The sequence below is a fragment of the Nilaparvata lugens genome, chromosome 2 (assembly GCF_014356525.2).
Source record: "Nilaparvata lugens isolate BPH chromosome 2, ASM1435652v1, whole genome shotgun sequence".
NCBI classification, from domain to species: Eukaryota; Metazoa; Arthropoda; class Insecta; order Hemiptera; family Delphacidae; genus Nilaparvata; species Nilaparvata lugens.
The window spans coordinates 28,580,135-28,595,513 of NC_052505.1; the positions used below are offsets into that span (position 1 = coordinate 28,580,135).

Sequence of the window (15,379 nt, forward strand, 5' to 3'; positions counted from 1 at the left end):
TACGCTACGGCGGTGTGGAATATCCTGTACACTGATAGCGCTTTATTATTTGAATATATAAACTGACTGATTCACATTTAGTGATTCATATAATATATTAGTTCAAGCTGCAAAATATTGAGAAAACAATTCAGTCAGAATCGTATTTTATTTTAAAATCTAGTCTGAATAATACCGTAAATCAGATAGAGGTTATGTCCAATATAATTTTATTATTCTTACTTCAACGATTTCTACTCAGAGAAAGCTGAAGATTCTTACTGGGATGTAGCTAACTGAAAGTAAATTTTAATTCCATTAAATAAATTAAATCTGACTATTCTTAATTTATTATTGTATGTATTTGGTTTTTAATTTTATTTGTTATTCCTGTCTTTGAAAGATAGGTTTGGTTTGAACACACTCGAATGAAAGAGAGTTTTATTTTCGTAATGTTAATATACCTTCTATGACAATCTATTACAAATAATGTTCGGCGTTTATTTATGTGTGATTCATTTGTAATTTTGTAGGTTTAGACGGTCATGGTCAGTATGACGGACACGGACAGTATGAGCCGACAAGGACTCGGCATGTTTCGGTCAGTCCCGACGGTCGGCCAAAGTCATGCGAAGTTCCACGTGTCAAGTAAGTAAGGACGGCAAACTCGTCTAATCAATTCAGTATTGATACTCCAACTGAGAGGAGTAATCGCAATGTGGTAAACGTGTACATGCAGCTATGTGCATACATAAATAAAATATACTTGGATTTAAAAAAAATAAGGACTATGGTTCGGTAAACGTTCGAACATACGACAATGAATCGCAAGGTCTGTCGAAAATAGTGTCGCTCTACATGAGAATGTGCATGAGAATCAGTGGCAGTCATCAGGTACAAGATCTCGGCCTCTCTGATTTCAAAATGGCAAATTCAGCCAATTATTGTCGACTGCTTGTAGCATAAACTGGTCGATATGGATGTCAACATTATTAACAAAACAGTAATGACATTGACAAAACAGTAATGACATTATTGACAAAACAATAATAATACATTATTGACAAAACTATAATGACATTGTTAAAACAATTGGCATTATTGATGTGCGATTTCCGTACATACAGTAGTTATATCACGCAGTGGCGATGTCAACCGGTCACTAAGATCGTGTGATTCAGATGTGCTAAAGCTCTTCTTGTAGGGCTGTGCTAAGTCACATGTTAGCCAATACGAACGTCAATAAGCTTAGTTGTTGATTGATTTGTGTTTTTATGAATGTTTTTAGCATCTACCCGTCACAACAGGAGCCGGGCATCGTTCAGATTCCGATCGGCAACAACACGGGTTCACTGCCCGACCTCACCAGCTTCCACTTTCCCTCCCCCCTGCCCACGCCTATCGACCACGACGATCACAGCAGTTCGCCATACAGCAATGTGAGTGCTCACCAAATCACACTCAAATACTCCCATTAGCTCTTATGGGCTCCTCAATTCTTATTAAAGAAATGTGAATGGTCGCAATATTTTGCCTCAAATCTTTTTTCTTTTGTAGCAAAGTCTGTATTGAATCACACAAAAACAGTTATTTTATTAATGAAATGTAAGTAGTAAAGCAAATTGAGGTCAAACATTTTGCTCCTACAATAAGGCCGGTTGCAGACGAACGACTATCGCATGTGGAATGTGGGAGCGATTATTTCCCTTCTGTGGTACCACAGACGCAGCTCATACGGAATGCATTGGCAGGCATGGCAGTGGTACTGATACTTCCACATGACGTTACACCCTGTGGCAGCGATCATTTTTCTTGCGATTGTCGTACCACTGGTTTGAGCACTACGCTTCCCCTAGCTTCTGTACCACAATCGCAGTCGCTGTGACTTTGAAAATAGCTGTATGATAAAAACACCCGAGTATGATACAAACATCTGAAAACTGTTGCACTAATGCGCGTTTTCTCGAATGTAGTGTGAAAGTCTCTCTGCGTTAGTCGTATTGTTCTGTGGTATGTCGGTCCCACATCCCACATGCGATAGTGGTTCGTCTACAACCGGCCTAATGTTACATGTTCTATTATATCACACTAAAACAGTTATTTTTATTGATGGTGATTATTAGTCTCAACATTTTGCCTTGGAACATTTCATTTCAGCTGCAGTGTGAGTCGAGAAACCTGACTCATTTTGCTCAAATCACATTTTGATTGGTTTCCTTTTTATTTACTGCTCCAACCTATTTGTTGTAATTGTAATTATTTTGGAAGAGAATTAAGGCGGTTTCTCACATATCAGTATCTAAGTCAGTGACCAGTACAGTGAAAATATAATTCCTACTAGATGTAATGGGACAATTCCCATTCAGCCTGGCGGAACGAGTATGAATTGTTCCACTAGAACTTATGTAGATAAATATAGATTACTAAATATCAGTATTAGTGAACGTGTCCGGTACAATGAGAATATTATTGGTATAAGTTGCAATGGGACTGTTCATACTCACTCGGTTGGGAGATACCTCCTGAAGCTCATTCTTGCTGACCGGACACAATCATTATGTCTCCCGGTCAATCACGCCAAAACAGTTCTAAGAGAAATATGTATGCCGTCGAGATATTCAGTCTCACAGTAGCGCTCGTAGAGTAAACATCTTAGTAGTTTAGTTTCACCGTAGTGATAGTTTTCAAAACAATCATCTATCATCAATAAGTGGGTCACTGGAACATAACCATACAGCAGCTATCTTCATACGTCATCGTCGTCGGATAGATGAGGTCACCAACCAAACCACCGGATGGACTGATCCCGCAATTCGAGGAGGAGGAAGAAGAGGATAACTTTCCAGGAAACCAAGGACTCAAAGTACGAGAACAACCAGGTAAAATGGAAACTGTTGAACAATTATTGCTGAGTGAATTCAACACAGACATAATGAACATGAAGAGTATCTTCGGAATTCAAGGAATGGGCTACGACAGTATTTAAAAAAAAAAAACAAGGTTTCCAGAGCCGAATATGATAATTTCTTAGAATTAGTTCAGAAATTAGCATTGGTAATCGTGAAAGTAGAAACGAGAGCAGTTACTATTAGCCAAATAAGTGATTCTTTAGGGCATCCGAAAATTCACGACTCATTACAGGACATAAGCAAATCTGTTCAGGAAATTAAAAATAAAGACAGGCCTATTACTTACGCAGACATGATACAAATACCGAAAAAAGCTACTTCAAGCGATCCCCAGTCCAATAATCAAGTCAGGAAAATCCTTCCAAAAGAACAGGTAGTCTTAATTAAACCCTCAAATTCCACCGGTAATGAAAAACAAGACAGTGAAAAAATAAAAGGAACACTGAAAACCAACATCTCGAGAAAGGATAACATTAAAATAAAAAAGACAGTACCCGTTAGAGGAGGAGGTTTACTCATTGTTCTGGATTCTCTAGAGGACAAAAATAAATTATTGAAGAATAAAGCTGTAAATAATGATCAAATCAAGATAACTGAGCCCCAAAATAAAAAACCTAGGATAATTGTTTATGATGTTCCATCTGATCTCACTAACAAAGAGGTAACTGAAGAAATATATAACAAAAATTTTGCCAATTCAGGGATAGAAAAACAAAAATTTGAAGAAGGTTGCAAGCCATCATTCAAATTAGGGCCGAAAAACAAGGATTCCGTGCATTGGGTAGTAGAATGTGAACCCGAAATTAGGAAAGCAATAATTAATAAGAAAAAAATATTTATAGATATGACATGTCATCATGTAGAGTTAATGATTACCATGCAGTGCAAAGGTGCTATAAATTTCACGTCTATGGGCACATCACAAAACATTGTAAAAAAGAAGAAGACATCTGTGGTCATTGCTCCATCACAGGACACAACATCAAAACCTGCCCTTCAATCGATAAACCTCCAGTATGTTTTAACTGCAAAAGAGCTGATAAGCCCTCAGACCACAAAGTAAACTATCTAAAGTGTCCCAGCTATGTGGAAGCATTGCAACAATCAATTGATCGAACAAATTAAGGAAGTGCTTAAAAAGATTAAGAATAGAATTTCCAGCTCAAAATCATTAAATAAATTCACAGCATCAAATATGAAAATAGATATTCAAGATTTCCTATCATCTATTAAAAAAACAGAATTAATAAAACAGTCAGCGAAAATTAGGACGTCTTTGATTTTCAGCTTTGGTCAATATACAGATTTTAATTTATCATTTGCTCGCTGGAATAAAAATAGTTTACGTATTTCAGAAGGCCTTGCACATTCAATCAAGAAGAAAACGCTGAGTCAAGACGAATACAATAGCTTACCTACTGTTTATTTACGAAACGTAAATAATAGCTCAATTCGTTTTCATCTTGTTAAAAATTCATTGACATTGATATTAGCGCAAAATAATAACAATGAGGCTCAATTAGGTATCCGTGACCTCTTACTGGTAATAGACGAATATGCATCGATAAATAAATACAACATTACTATTGGAATAGATTCTTTTGATATTGACTCCGAATTTTCATGCTTGGACATTTTAAAATTAGTAATTAAAACTAAAAACCTGAATTATGTATTCTATTACAGAGGAATAAACAATCTAAATTTTTTGGATATACCACATGAAAACGATGGCTCTGAAGATTGTCCAAAAGAATACCTACCGTATGATTCTATTCTCTATGCTTATTTGAACAGTATGATAGAACTCAGGAACTTTATTCAACAGTATGATGTTCTGAATGCGGATTTATATATGGGAGTACTATCATCACTGAGTAGTAATATCTCTTCTTCAGCAGCATGTATTCAAGAGATAAGGCGAAACGAGATGAACATCTACGAAAATCGACTTAAGACTTTCCTGTGGCCGACATCCACTACATATCGAATGGGCTTCTGTTTTGAAAATACGTACCCTACAATGAAACAACAAAGTCATTCTTAACTAAGGAAAAGTATATTCTAGTCAGTAGAGACACCCAAATCATGCTGAATGCTATGAGCTACTGAAGAATATTCTAAAAGTTGACATCACAAATTGTAAGATGCCAAAAATAACTTGGATGGATGGAGTTCCAGGTTGTGGTAAAACTCACTTTATCCTTCAGCAACATACACCAGGTAAAGATCTCATTTTGTGTCAGACAAGAGCTGGAATAAATGAAATTAGGCAAGAGGTGAATAGAATTCACAAAAATAATTATGAAAGAATAATTAAACAGGATTATAGAACAGTTTCATCTTTTATAATAAACGGATCAAAAAAGCAGTACAAACGTGTATTCATAGATGAAGCAGTATTAATGCATGCAGGTTTCGTGGGATTTGTCTCATCTCTCGCTGGTGCTTCTGAGATTATTCTGCTAGGAGATTCAAACCAAATACCTTACATAGAGAGAAGTAAATTAACAGCTGAATGGTCACACATTTCATCTCTCTGTGAGAAGAGAATCCATCAAACAGTAACTAGAAGGTGTCCAATAGACGTCTGCTACATCCTTTCCAGCTACTACCAGGACATTGGTACGAAAAATGAGGTCCTGTTATCCGTCAGACCTCCAATAACAAATGGAGAACTTGGACCACTTGAACCCAACACTGTGATTCTTACATTCACTCAGCTCGAGAAGAAAACAGTGCTAGAAGAGCTGCAATCAAAACTTCACCCTTCAATTAAAGTCCATACAATTCATGAAGCACAGGGCTTAACTCACAAGAATGTAGTTCTGATAAGGAAAAATAAAAAACAACTTGGAATATATAACGGCATACAACATGTAATAGTAGCAATGAGCAGACACACACAAACCTTCAGATATATCACAACAGGGCAAGAATATTTAGTGCTGATCCTAATTCGAAAACTAAAGAATGTTAGTGGAGAGTTTCTCTTAAGCTGGAATGAAAGAAAGGATTAATGAGAGTTTAAATAATGAGTAACAACAACTTATCAAATTTGCTCAGCTTCGAGGATCTTGATTATTTTGAAGAAATAAATGATGAAGTGATCAACAACAGTCAACAACTTTGTGCTGCATTGAGTTCTTGTGATTTGAGCATCTTCTGTCTCAATATAAGGAGTATCAGAAGAAATTTTGATGAGCTGATGATTCAATTGTGCGACATTAATTTTTCTTTTGATGTTATTATTCTAACCGAATGCTGGATTAGGACTGAATTTGTACTCCAGTCCATTCGAGGATATGATGTATTTTCTACCATAAACAACCCATTACAAAATGATGGTGTAGTTGTTTATGTTAAAGATAGTATAAATGTACAATGTGTTGAGCTACGGATTAACCAGGGAAATGTCCTACATATTCGGTTGGATGCAGCAGACAAAAAGTGGAACATCCTTGCAATATACAGATCACCGTCCTTCAATGATATTTCAGATTTCCTGAGTGACTTAGAATCGATCCTGAATGAATTAAGAGGGCAACAAGTTATATGTGCAGGAGACATGAATATTAACACCCTTCAAATTCGTCCACATCATCAATTGAATGACTACTGCGATCTTCTAAGCGAGCATGGGCTCAGACTCTGCATTAAGCAAGCAACCAGAACTACAACAGAAACTGCTTCTTGCATAGATCACATTGCTACCAACTCCAGAGATAATCTTTTTCCAATCATTTATGAATCATCAATAACCAACCACTTCACCACAATTCTAGGAGTGCAACATAATTCGAGAAATAGTGCAAATGAAACTGGAACACATGAAATAAACGAGAAAATAGACATTAATAGCTTGAAGAATGAACTACTGAATGAGGAGTGGATTCATGTTGTAGAAGATAATAATCCAGATACATCTTATGACACCTTCTTATCAACTCTGAGACAACATATACAAAATAATATCAAGCAGCATCGGCGGCAGAAGAAGTACAAACCCATCAAACCATGGATCACCAGAGGTTTAGTAGCAGCAATAAGAACCAGAAATCTTCTCAACAAAAGAAGAAAGGAAGACCCAAACAACATTAACTTAACCAACTTTTATCGTCGGTATAGGAATACACTCACAGCTTTAATTCATGAAACAAAGGACCAATACTATAGAGAGAAATTGCATGAAGCTGGAAAGGATAATAAAAAAATGTGGAAAGTAATCAAAGATGCTACTGACTCTAAATCAAAAACAAAAATGAAATTGAATGCTATTAAAATAGATGATAGGATTTTCAATCTAAAGGAAAATCCAGAAACTGTGCTCAACCACATGAATAACTTTTTCACAAATGTAGGTGGAGAAATGGCGGAGACAATAATAGATTCCTTGAGAAAACCACTAGACCAAATCATATCCCAATATAAACCTGTTACAAGAACTCTACACTCCATCTACTTTCACCCAGTAACTGAAGATGAGCTTCTTGAAGCTATTAGTAGTTTGACAGTGCTCCAGGACTTGATGGAATCAATAATAGAACATTGAAGTCGATAAAAATTGTAAAACCATTAATTCACATATTTAATTTAAGTCTGTCAAAAGGAATTTTTACAAAAGCTATGAAAGAGACATGTGTTAGACCATTACATAAAGGAGGCGACAAAACAAATGCCACCAATTACAGGCCCTTTTTCACTTATGAGCAATATTTATAAGATTTTGGAAAAACTGGTAAAGAAACGTCTTGTGAATTACATGGAAAAAACAACTTACTATCTAGGAATCAATTTGGCTTTCGTGAGGGGAGGAGTACAGAAGATGCGGTATTAGAATTGTCAAATTTTGTCACAGATAAGCTAGAAAATAACAAAAAATGTGCAGCAGTGTTCCTGGACCTAGCAAAAGCTTTTGACACTGTTAATCACAGTTTGCTGCTGAAGAAATTAGAAGCCATGGGAATTAGAGGAGTTCCTCTAGAATGGTTTAGATCATACCTCTGTGACCGGCGTCAGAAAGTCAAGGTTGAAGAACATCTCAGTTCAGAGGAAATGATGAAGTTTGGGATTCCCCAAGGAACAGTTCTTGGGCCAATTCTGTATTTGGCATATGCAAATGAGCTATGTTCAATTAAGATAAGAGGGAGAGTAATAGATTTTGCTGATGATACGTGTATACTATTTGAAGGAAACACCTGGGAGGAAGTTTTTAATCTGGCAAAGGAAGAATTGATGAAAGTCGATAAATTGTTGAGAGAAAATTTGCTTACAGTAAATGCAACAAAAACGAAGTTCTTAGCCTTTTCTTTGACAGAACGGACGAGACCACCGGATTCTTCAATAATCCTGCATCACTGTGGAAGCACCAACAACCCGTGTGATTGCCCCTCAATTCAACAAGTCAATGAAATAAAATATTTAGGAACAATAGTGGACAACAAATTCAAATGGGACAAGCACATTAATCTATCAATTACCCGGATCAGGAAGCTTCTCTACAAATTCTATCAACTCCGTAAAATCCTCAACTATGAGACATTAAAAACTGTTATTTTTTCTTTAGTGCAATCAATTTTAAGATACGTCATAATTATCTGGGGAGCTACGAATTTTATACATGTTGAACCTCTCTATAAACTTCAAAAACGAATACTAAAAATAATAGGCTTCAAGGAGAATCAATTCCCCACGAACATTCTTTTCAAGGACAGTAAATTACTGAGTGTAAGACAACTCTACATCCAGGCTATTATCACGCGAATGAGGAGAAACAACGAACACATAAGACTGGCAGATCATAACCATCAAACAAGGCAGAGAAACACGAATTTAATAGTACCAAGGATGAACACTACATTTGGGCAAAGAAACTACATATATTTGGGACCAAAAATTTACAATTCAATACCAAGTTACATTAGGGAAGAATTCAATAGACACAGGTTCAAGAAAAGTTTATTTTCCTGGTTGGTTGAAATTGGAGTGGAAAATTGTGAAAATTTAGTTAGACTGTAAATATTGAAAGTATTTATTCTTCATTCTTTTCTTTACTGTTTTTCATTTTTCTAAAAATTAACATTCTTATTATTATCCTTAATAGAACAATAATATTTATCTACTACTTTCATAATTTTGTTTGTATTATAAATTTTTACTAATTTTATTATAAAAACTTTAATCCCATATCAGTGAATGAAGTTTGTAAATAGTAATTATAACACGCAATAAGCAACTAATTACTTATACCCCAACACATATAATAATATAGTGGGGTGTATATTTATTTGTTCATTGAATTATCTTTGCCTATTGAGAAATCATTCAATGCATAAAACTTCATTGTTTTAATTGTTATAGTATTCTAATTTGTAATGTAATTTTTTTGATGTAATTGTTTTTGATGAATAAATTTGATTTGATTTGATTGATTGACTTAATTATGACAAAATATGACTGTGTACTTCACATATTATACCTGTATGTATGCATATAGTTAGTTATATGAGAAAAAACCTGATACGAAATTTACTTTGATGCCTTTCACTGATGAATCTTTAAAACGATCGTAATTGATATCTGTATTCAAGTTATAATTTGTAGGTATTTGATTTTATTTATGAATTTTTATATTTTAATTGACAAGACAATTCAAGAACCACAATTCCATTGTGTCTTTCTGTACATTTTCATTTTGATAATTATCTAAACATAATTGTTATTGAGATGGAGTTATCTGAACGTAATTGTAAATGTGAACATATTTGTGTTTGTGATGCAGAGTCCGCAGGGCACAAGTCCGTCAACACTGTCGCCAACCTCACTGCCGCCGCAACGGCAGACGGGAAACCGGTTCTCGTACGGAGGGTCGCCACCCAACGAGAGTCCCGGCCCACCGCTTCACTACAGTCCGCTTAGTCCCACCACGCCGGTCAGTCAATCACACTCAGCCAATCACACTCCACTTCTAGTTGTCTATTTGCCTGTTCATTCTGACTGTTGTCACCTAATATTACTATCGTATGGATAGGTAGCAGCAGTACTTTCCTACTCAAATCCAGTATATTTGTCAAAAAATACATTCGATTCAAACAACAAAACATACATAGTTGTAATTTTTAATTTATGAATGTTAGTATGGCCTTGTCATCTACTACTTGCAACTCTTGTAGCCCTCAATGAAACCTTGTCAATAGACATGCAGCAATTGTGTGCTCCTGACCTCATATTCGCTAGGAGAGGAATCCAGCAGGCCCAAATCATAATAAATAGCCTATGCACATATTCCCTGTCCTGTTCTAAGACAGTTCAGACGCATATACACCTGACGAGGCCGCTCAAAACTATTCAACCTTGTAGTTGATTATATAATAAATCCTTGTTTCCTAGTGATGCCTATTGCCAGTGCAATAGTAAGTTGGTTGTATTTAACTTTAAGAAATAATAATGAGATCTATTATAATAATGAGATCTATTATGCATCACAACTTTGAGCTATAACTAATAGAATAAGAACAAAAAATGAAAACAGTGGCAATAGGAGTGAAAAATACATGTTCAACATTTAAAACTGGTTTTCCTCTCTCCTAGAAATATATCGCTTCAAAAAATAGTGAATTCAAAATGTACAAGTAGGCTACTTTATTTGATTTTTCACTTTTTCAACATAATATTATAAATCACTTGATTGGTGCTCTGGAATCTTATCATTCATAGTAGGCCACAAATTCCATAGTAGTATAGGTCAAAACAGGTAGGCCACTGGTAGAAGGTAAACATTACCCCCACCTATTGATATATTACGAGTTGGAAGTATAATGTGTAGTTCTTTGTTATTTAAACATTAACTTTTCAGTTTTGTAATATCTCCATAAATGATTCAACAATATTTAGATTGTCTGCAATACAACAATAATTGGAGAATACACCGCAATTCTAATGTATACATTGGTATACCTTGAAACAAGTCTACATAAAAAAACTGTGGGATGGTAATGTGGTATTGTGCAAATATTCCTTTGCACAATACCACATTGTTACCCCGCAGTTTCTTTATGTAGACTGCTGATTGCAGAAACCACCATAAATTATAAACTGGAACCGATGAAATAGGTGAATAAATTGAATTGAAAGCTGTCAACAGTTGAAGAAAAACAAACGCCTTTGAAAGCTGACCTTAATGAGCACTAAAACTCTGATTTTTGAAATCATGCTGATTATGAATCGTTGACCCCTTGTTAAACATCATTTTTGAATCACTACTGAGTGTTGAACATTATTTTATATTCAAGATTCAATTATTTCCATCATGAACTTCCAAAAACTTCCAACTTGAACAGCATCTATATAATAAGAGAGAGTAGATTTGTGTTTGTTCGCATCAAAACATGTCAACTTTGTGGATTGCATACCGAAAAAACGGGAATGATTCAGATCTCCAAATTTTGCACATAGTTCTAAAAATATCAATTTTCGTGCACCTCGAAGCCCAAATATCAATTTTCGTGCACCTCGAAGCCCAAATTTCAATTTTCCTTCTAGATTTTTCAGAATTAATGTTCAAATTCATTCATGGAACATCATACGGCATACCTACATTGTTGTAGATGTGTTTGTATAAAGGAAACTCATAGAGAAATTGATACGCTGGTAACAATGTGTTGCAATATTTGTTTCGATACAGGCTTAGACCAGTTATAGAATAGATACGTCCCATTCTTATTCATACTTAAAGTCGATGAAGCCAACATCTACTGCCAAATCCACCCATCTTGACGTCACCACAGTGACGTCACGCATCGTATAGCAATTATAGAAAACTTTTTTTGAGTTTGTTGTGTAAGTGTTTGTGGTGTTTAACTTACATTGTTGTTAAACAATGCATTGTTGTTAAACATAGCTTGTTTTCCATAGCAGATTGTTATTTATTTATGTAATTATTATTTATGAAAATGGTAATCTCCTGCGCAGCATATAATTGCACTGAAATTTTTAGGAAAAAAAGTGGAATATCTTTCCATGCTTAAGTTGAAATTTATACACATGAATATTGTAAGTTGTAACTGTAATATTATCCTTGGTTATGATGTAAGTGAACTCATTGCAGCATGACAATAAATTAGTTTTGTAGGCTACCGTACCTTATTATTTTCAATACACATTATAACTTTGAAGCCGATAACACATAACACATTATAACTTAACCGATATCGTTTTTGCCCGTAGCTAGAAATAACCTAAAAACACCATGAATCTGAAATAGACACAATCTGAAAGTTTTCTATACGATGCGTGACGTCACTGTTGTGACGTCAAGATGGGTGATATGACAGTAGATGTTGGCTTCAGAGGCTAGACTTCCCAGCGTGTCTATTCTATAACTGGTCTAAGGATACAGGAAGCTCATGTTTCAATACCGGAGTTTTGATACAAATGCTGGAAGCTTATAGCGATTGTGATAATATTATATTATTGTGAGTTGTTGAGCTTTGAATAACAACATCTTATTGATTCTCAATCTTTCAAATTTTCGAAAAGGTGTTTTTGTCATCTTTAAATACGATATTAAACACTGAAAATCATTCACCATACAACACTACTGCCGCCGGTACGAGCGGTGAGTTAAATTATGTTGTAAAATTATGTAAGAGTTTTAATTTTAAATGAAATCAATACAATAATGTAGCCAACAAACAATATTGTTCCACTGACAAATTCCTAAATCGGTGAAATATTTTTTCTCATTTAAGAGATGTATTTCAAGTATGATGAAGGTTAGGTATGGTACCGTATGTAGCCTACTGAAATCCGTGTATCAGAAACGAAAATTTGTTGAACCCAATTGAAGATCTATATTATTCAGCTTTTTGAACAAACATTTAAAATAATACGTGTCGAATTATATTTAACAAAGTGCTATGAATAATCATTTTCCATCTATTTTGGGGGCGAATTCAATCGCGGTCCATCCTAAAATATAACAGTATATTTGAATATTGCCGGCATTTTCTTCAATTTATTTGTATCACTTCACAAGTAGATGCGAAAATTAATGAATATCGTTATGAATTATAAGACATGAACGAATTGAATCTTTTTTTAAGAAATATACCACTATTTTCATTCTTATCTAGGTAGCAAAATAAGAATAAGAATAATGCGATGGAAGCTATAACGTTGCTACAAGACATTCTATTCCAACCGCAGCCGTGGCGTATTGGTAAAGCAGTCGGCTTTGAAGTGAAAGATACTAGGTTCTAAACCCAAGACTTCAACTTTTTTTTGTTCTCAATTTTTTCTCTCAAAACGTATTATTATAAATTATTTTTTGCAGGAAGTTGTTTTCATTACGATTGAACTAGAATTTCATCAAATAATTATTTAATGTAAAATTATTCAATCAAGTTAATTAATTAATTATTATTAATAGTTAACATTTCCAAAAATCTTTAGTATTGTCTTATGGAATGTAATCTATCCATGTCTATCATGGATCATTGTAATCTATCTATGTCTGTTTGTATGAATTTTTATATTCATCCTAAAATGGAAGATGGAATTCTGTGTAATTCATCGTACATCGCATATTTCCTGGACCATCTATTGACAATCAGCAACTATGAAAACATTAAATTCATCTTTGAAACACTGATTTAACCTATCTATATTTTTCAATTCAAAACTTTACTGATAGATGTTACTACCAAATGATTGAGAAGAATATGTTTTCGGAATAATTAATGCTGCATGACTAAGCACATAGGAAGTCCGTATTGAGATGTGAATGAAAATATTGATTGTCAGATAAATTTCATGATTCACCAAATAAAGTCAAGTGTGACATGAGATACATTGACTTTTTGGCGGTACGAAGTTCGCCGGGTAAGCTAGTTTAAAAAAAAAGAACTGACTTTGAAATATTCAACTGGTTCTTTCTCACACACCAACTGTTAATTTGATCTTTATTATTCGGTTAATAATAAAAATATATCAAGTTATTGTAAATCAATGTTGTATATCATTGGTGTAGTAATATTATTCCAAAATTAGAGAATCTAGTATAAATTCACATGCTCGAAAATCACAAAAATGTTGTAGCCGATTATTGATGATTGATTGTTAAATTCTATTGATTGATTGATTAATTGTTTTAGAGTAGTTTGATGTTGGCAATGATTGTTGATTCTAGTACCCTGCATGTACAAGTTGACCCTGATATGATTGTTGTTTTATTTTAAAAACCTCATCTATTTTTCGTTTCATTTTATAATTTGTTTTGATTTTAAATCACAACCATTCTTCGTTCTGTCGTTTATTTTCATTTCCGATTTATAATGATTATCATTCATTGGAGTTGGTCAACTTATGTTGATTTTTATTTGTGGTGAAAGTTTTGAATGCTTAACATCGCTTCACCTTCTAATTGAGAAATGTGTGTTTAATAAAAATAAAGCTGAAGATATCATGATTATTTCACTGAATCAATGAGCAATATAATTTGAATTTACAGTACTAACGTATTCTCTATTCATAATATTTATTCTTGTTTTTCTCCAAAATCAATTATTGTTACTGATTTTAAAAAAGTCCCATATATTATACAAATTGGAAATTCTGTTTCATCTAAAAAATATTTTACCTTCAAAACTAAAATCAAATTTTCTTGTAACTATCGTGTTCAATACTCAGTTCTTCCTCTATATTAGTCCAACCATAGATTACTCCAATTGATGAATTTATTAAATCAATTTCACAGTATTCTCATATAACTGGGTAGCTTGTAGCGGATGAACTTTGAATTTTTCAATTTTCATTTGATTGAAGATGCTTCGATTTATTTTTATAATTTTCGAGATTATATTCAATTTTTACCCGATTGATGATTTTTCAAATTTATTTTTATTCCATGTTTTTATAATTTTCAATTTTTATCCGATTGAAGATTTTTACTATTAATTATTGATTGTATGATTTTTATAATTTTCATTAATATTTTGTTTTTGCTTTGCTTTTTTGGATGAGTTAGTTGTGGAATGTATGTGTTGCTTATTGCTTGTGTGTGCCTCCTATTTTGCAGAATCACCTCTCAGTGCCTCATGCCAACTCTAGGTTCCTTCTTAATAATCATAAGGTCAGTATTCTACTACCACACACACACACTCTCATACGTCATCAACACTCTTGGTTTTCATTTACTCATAATCCGTCACTCTCCCTCAGATTACTATTTTCGTTGACTTGGTACTGGACTATTCATATCCGATCTCCAGTCGCTCTGTTCGTCTGTGAGCCATCAACTCACGGTGCAACTTGTATCGCCAACGGTTGGTTGCAATGCAAACAAATGATCAACAACCAACGTTGTAATTGATTTCAGATTAACTTTAACCACAAAGACAACGTATTTCAATTACCGTACTTCAGTATCAGACAGGCTCGATCACTACAGTATGTCTGGTTTCATTTTGAAACCAATACATGCTAGCGTGTAT

The 15,379-nt window shown here is 34.1% G+C and overlaps 1 protein-coding gene across 5 annotated transcripts in view; it reads left to right on the forward strand.

Annotated features, from left to right (window-relative positions):
* The window catches only part of LOC111057208 (CREB-regulated transcription coactivator 1), a 117,243-nt gene that overhangs the window by 40,128 nt on the left and 61,736 nt on the right, over window positions 1-15,379 (forward strand). For 4 of the 5 annotated variants that reach the window (XM_039420969.1, XM_039420966.1, XM_039420968.1 and 1 more), the window contains 4 exons: window positions 513-627; window positions 1,268-1,418; window positions 9,670-9,819; window positions 14,965-15,018. In XM_039420969.1, the coding sequence (XP_039276903.1) occupies window positions 513-627; window positions 1,268-1,418; window positions 9,670-9,819; window positions 14,965-15,018 (470 nt within the window). The remainder of the gene's footprint in view (window positions 1-512; window positions 628-1,267; window positions 1,419-9,669; window positions 9,820-14,964; window positions 15,019-15,379) is intronic. The other variant, XM_039420967.1, reaches the window with a different exon arrangement.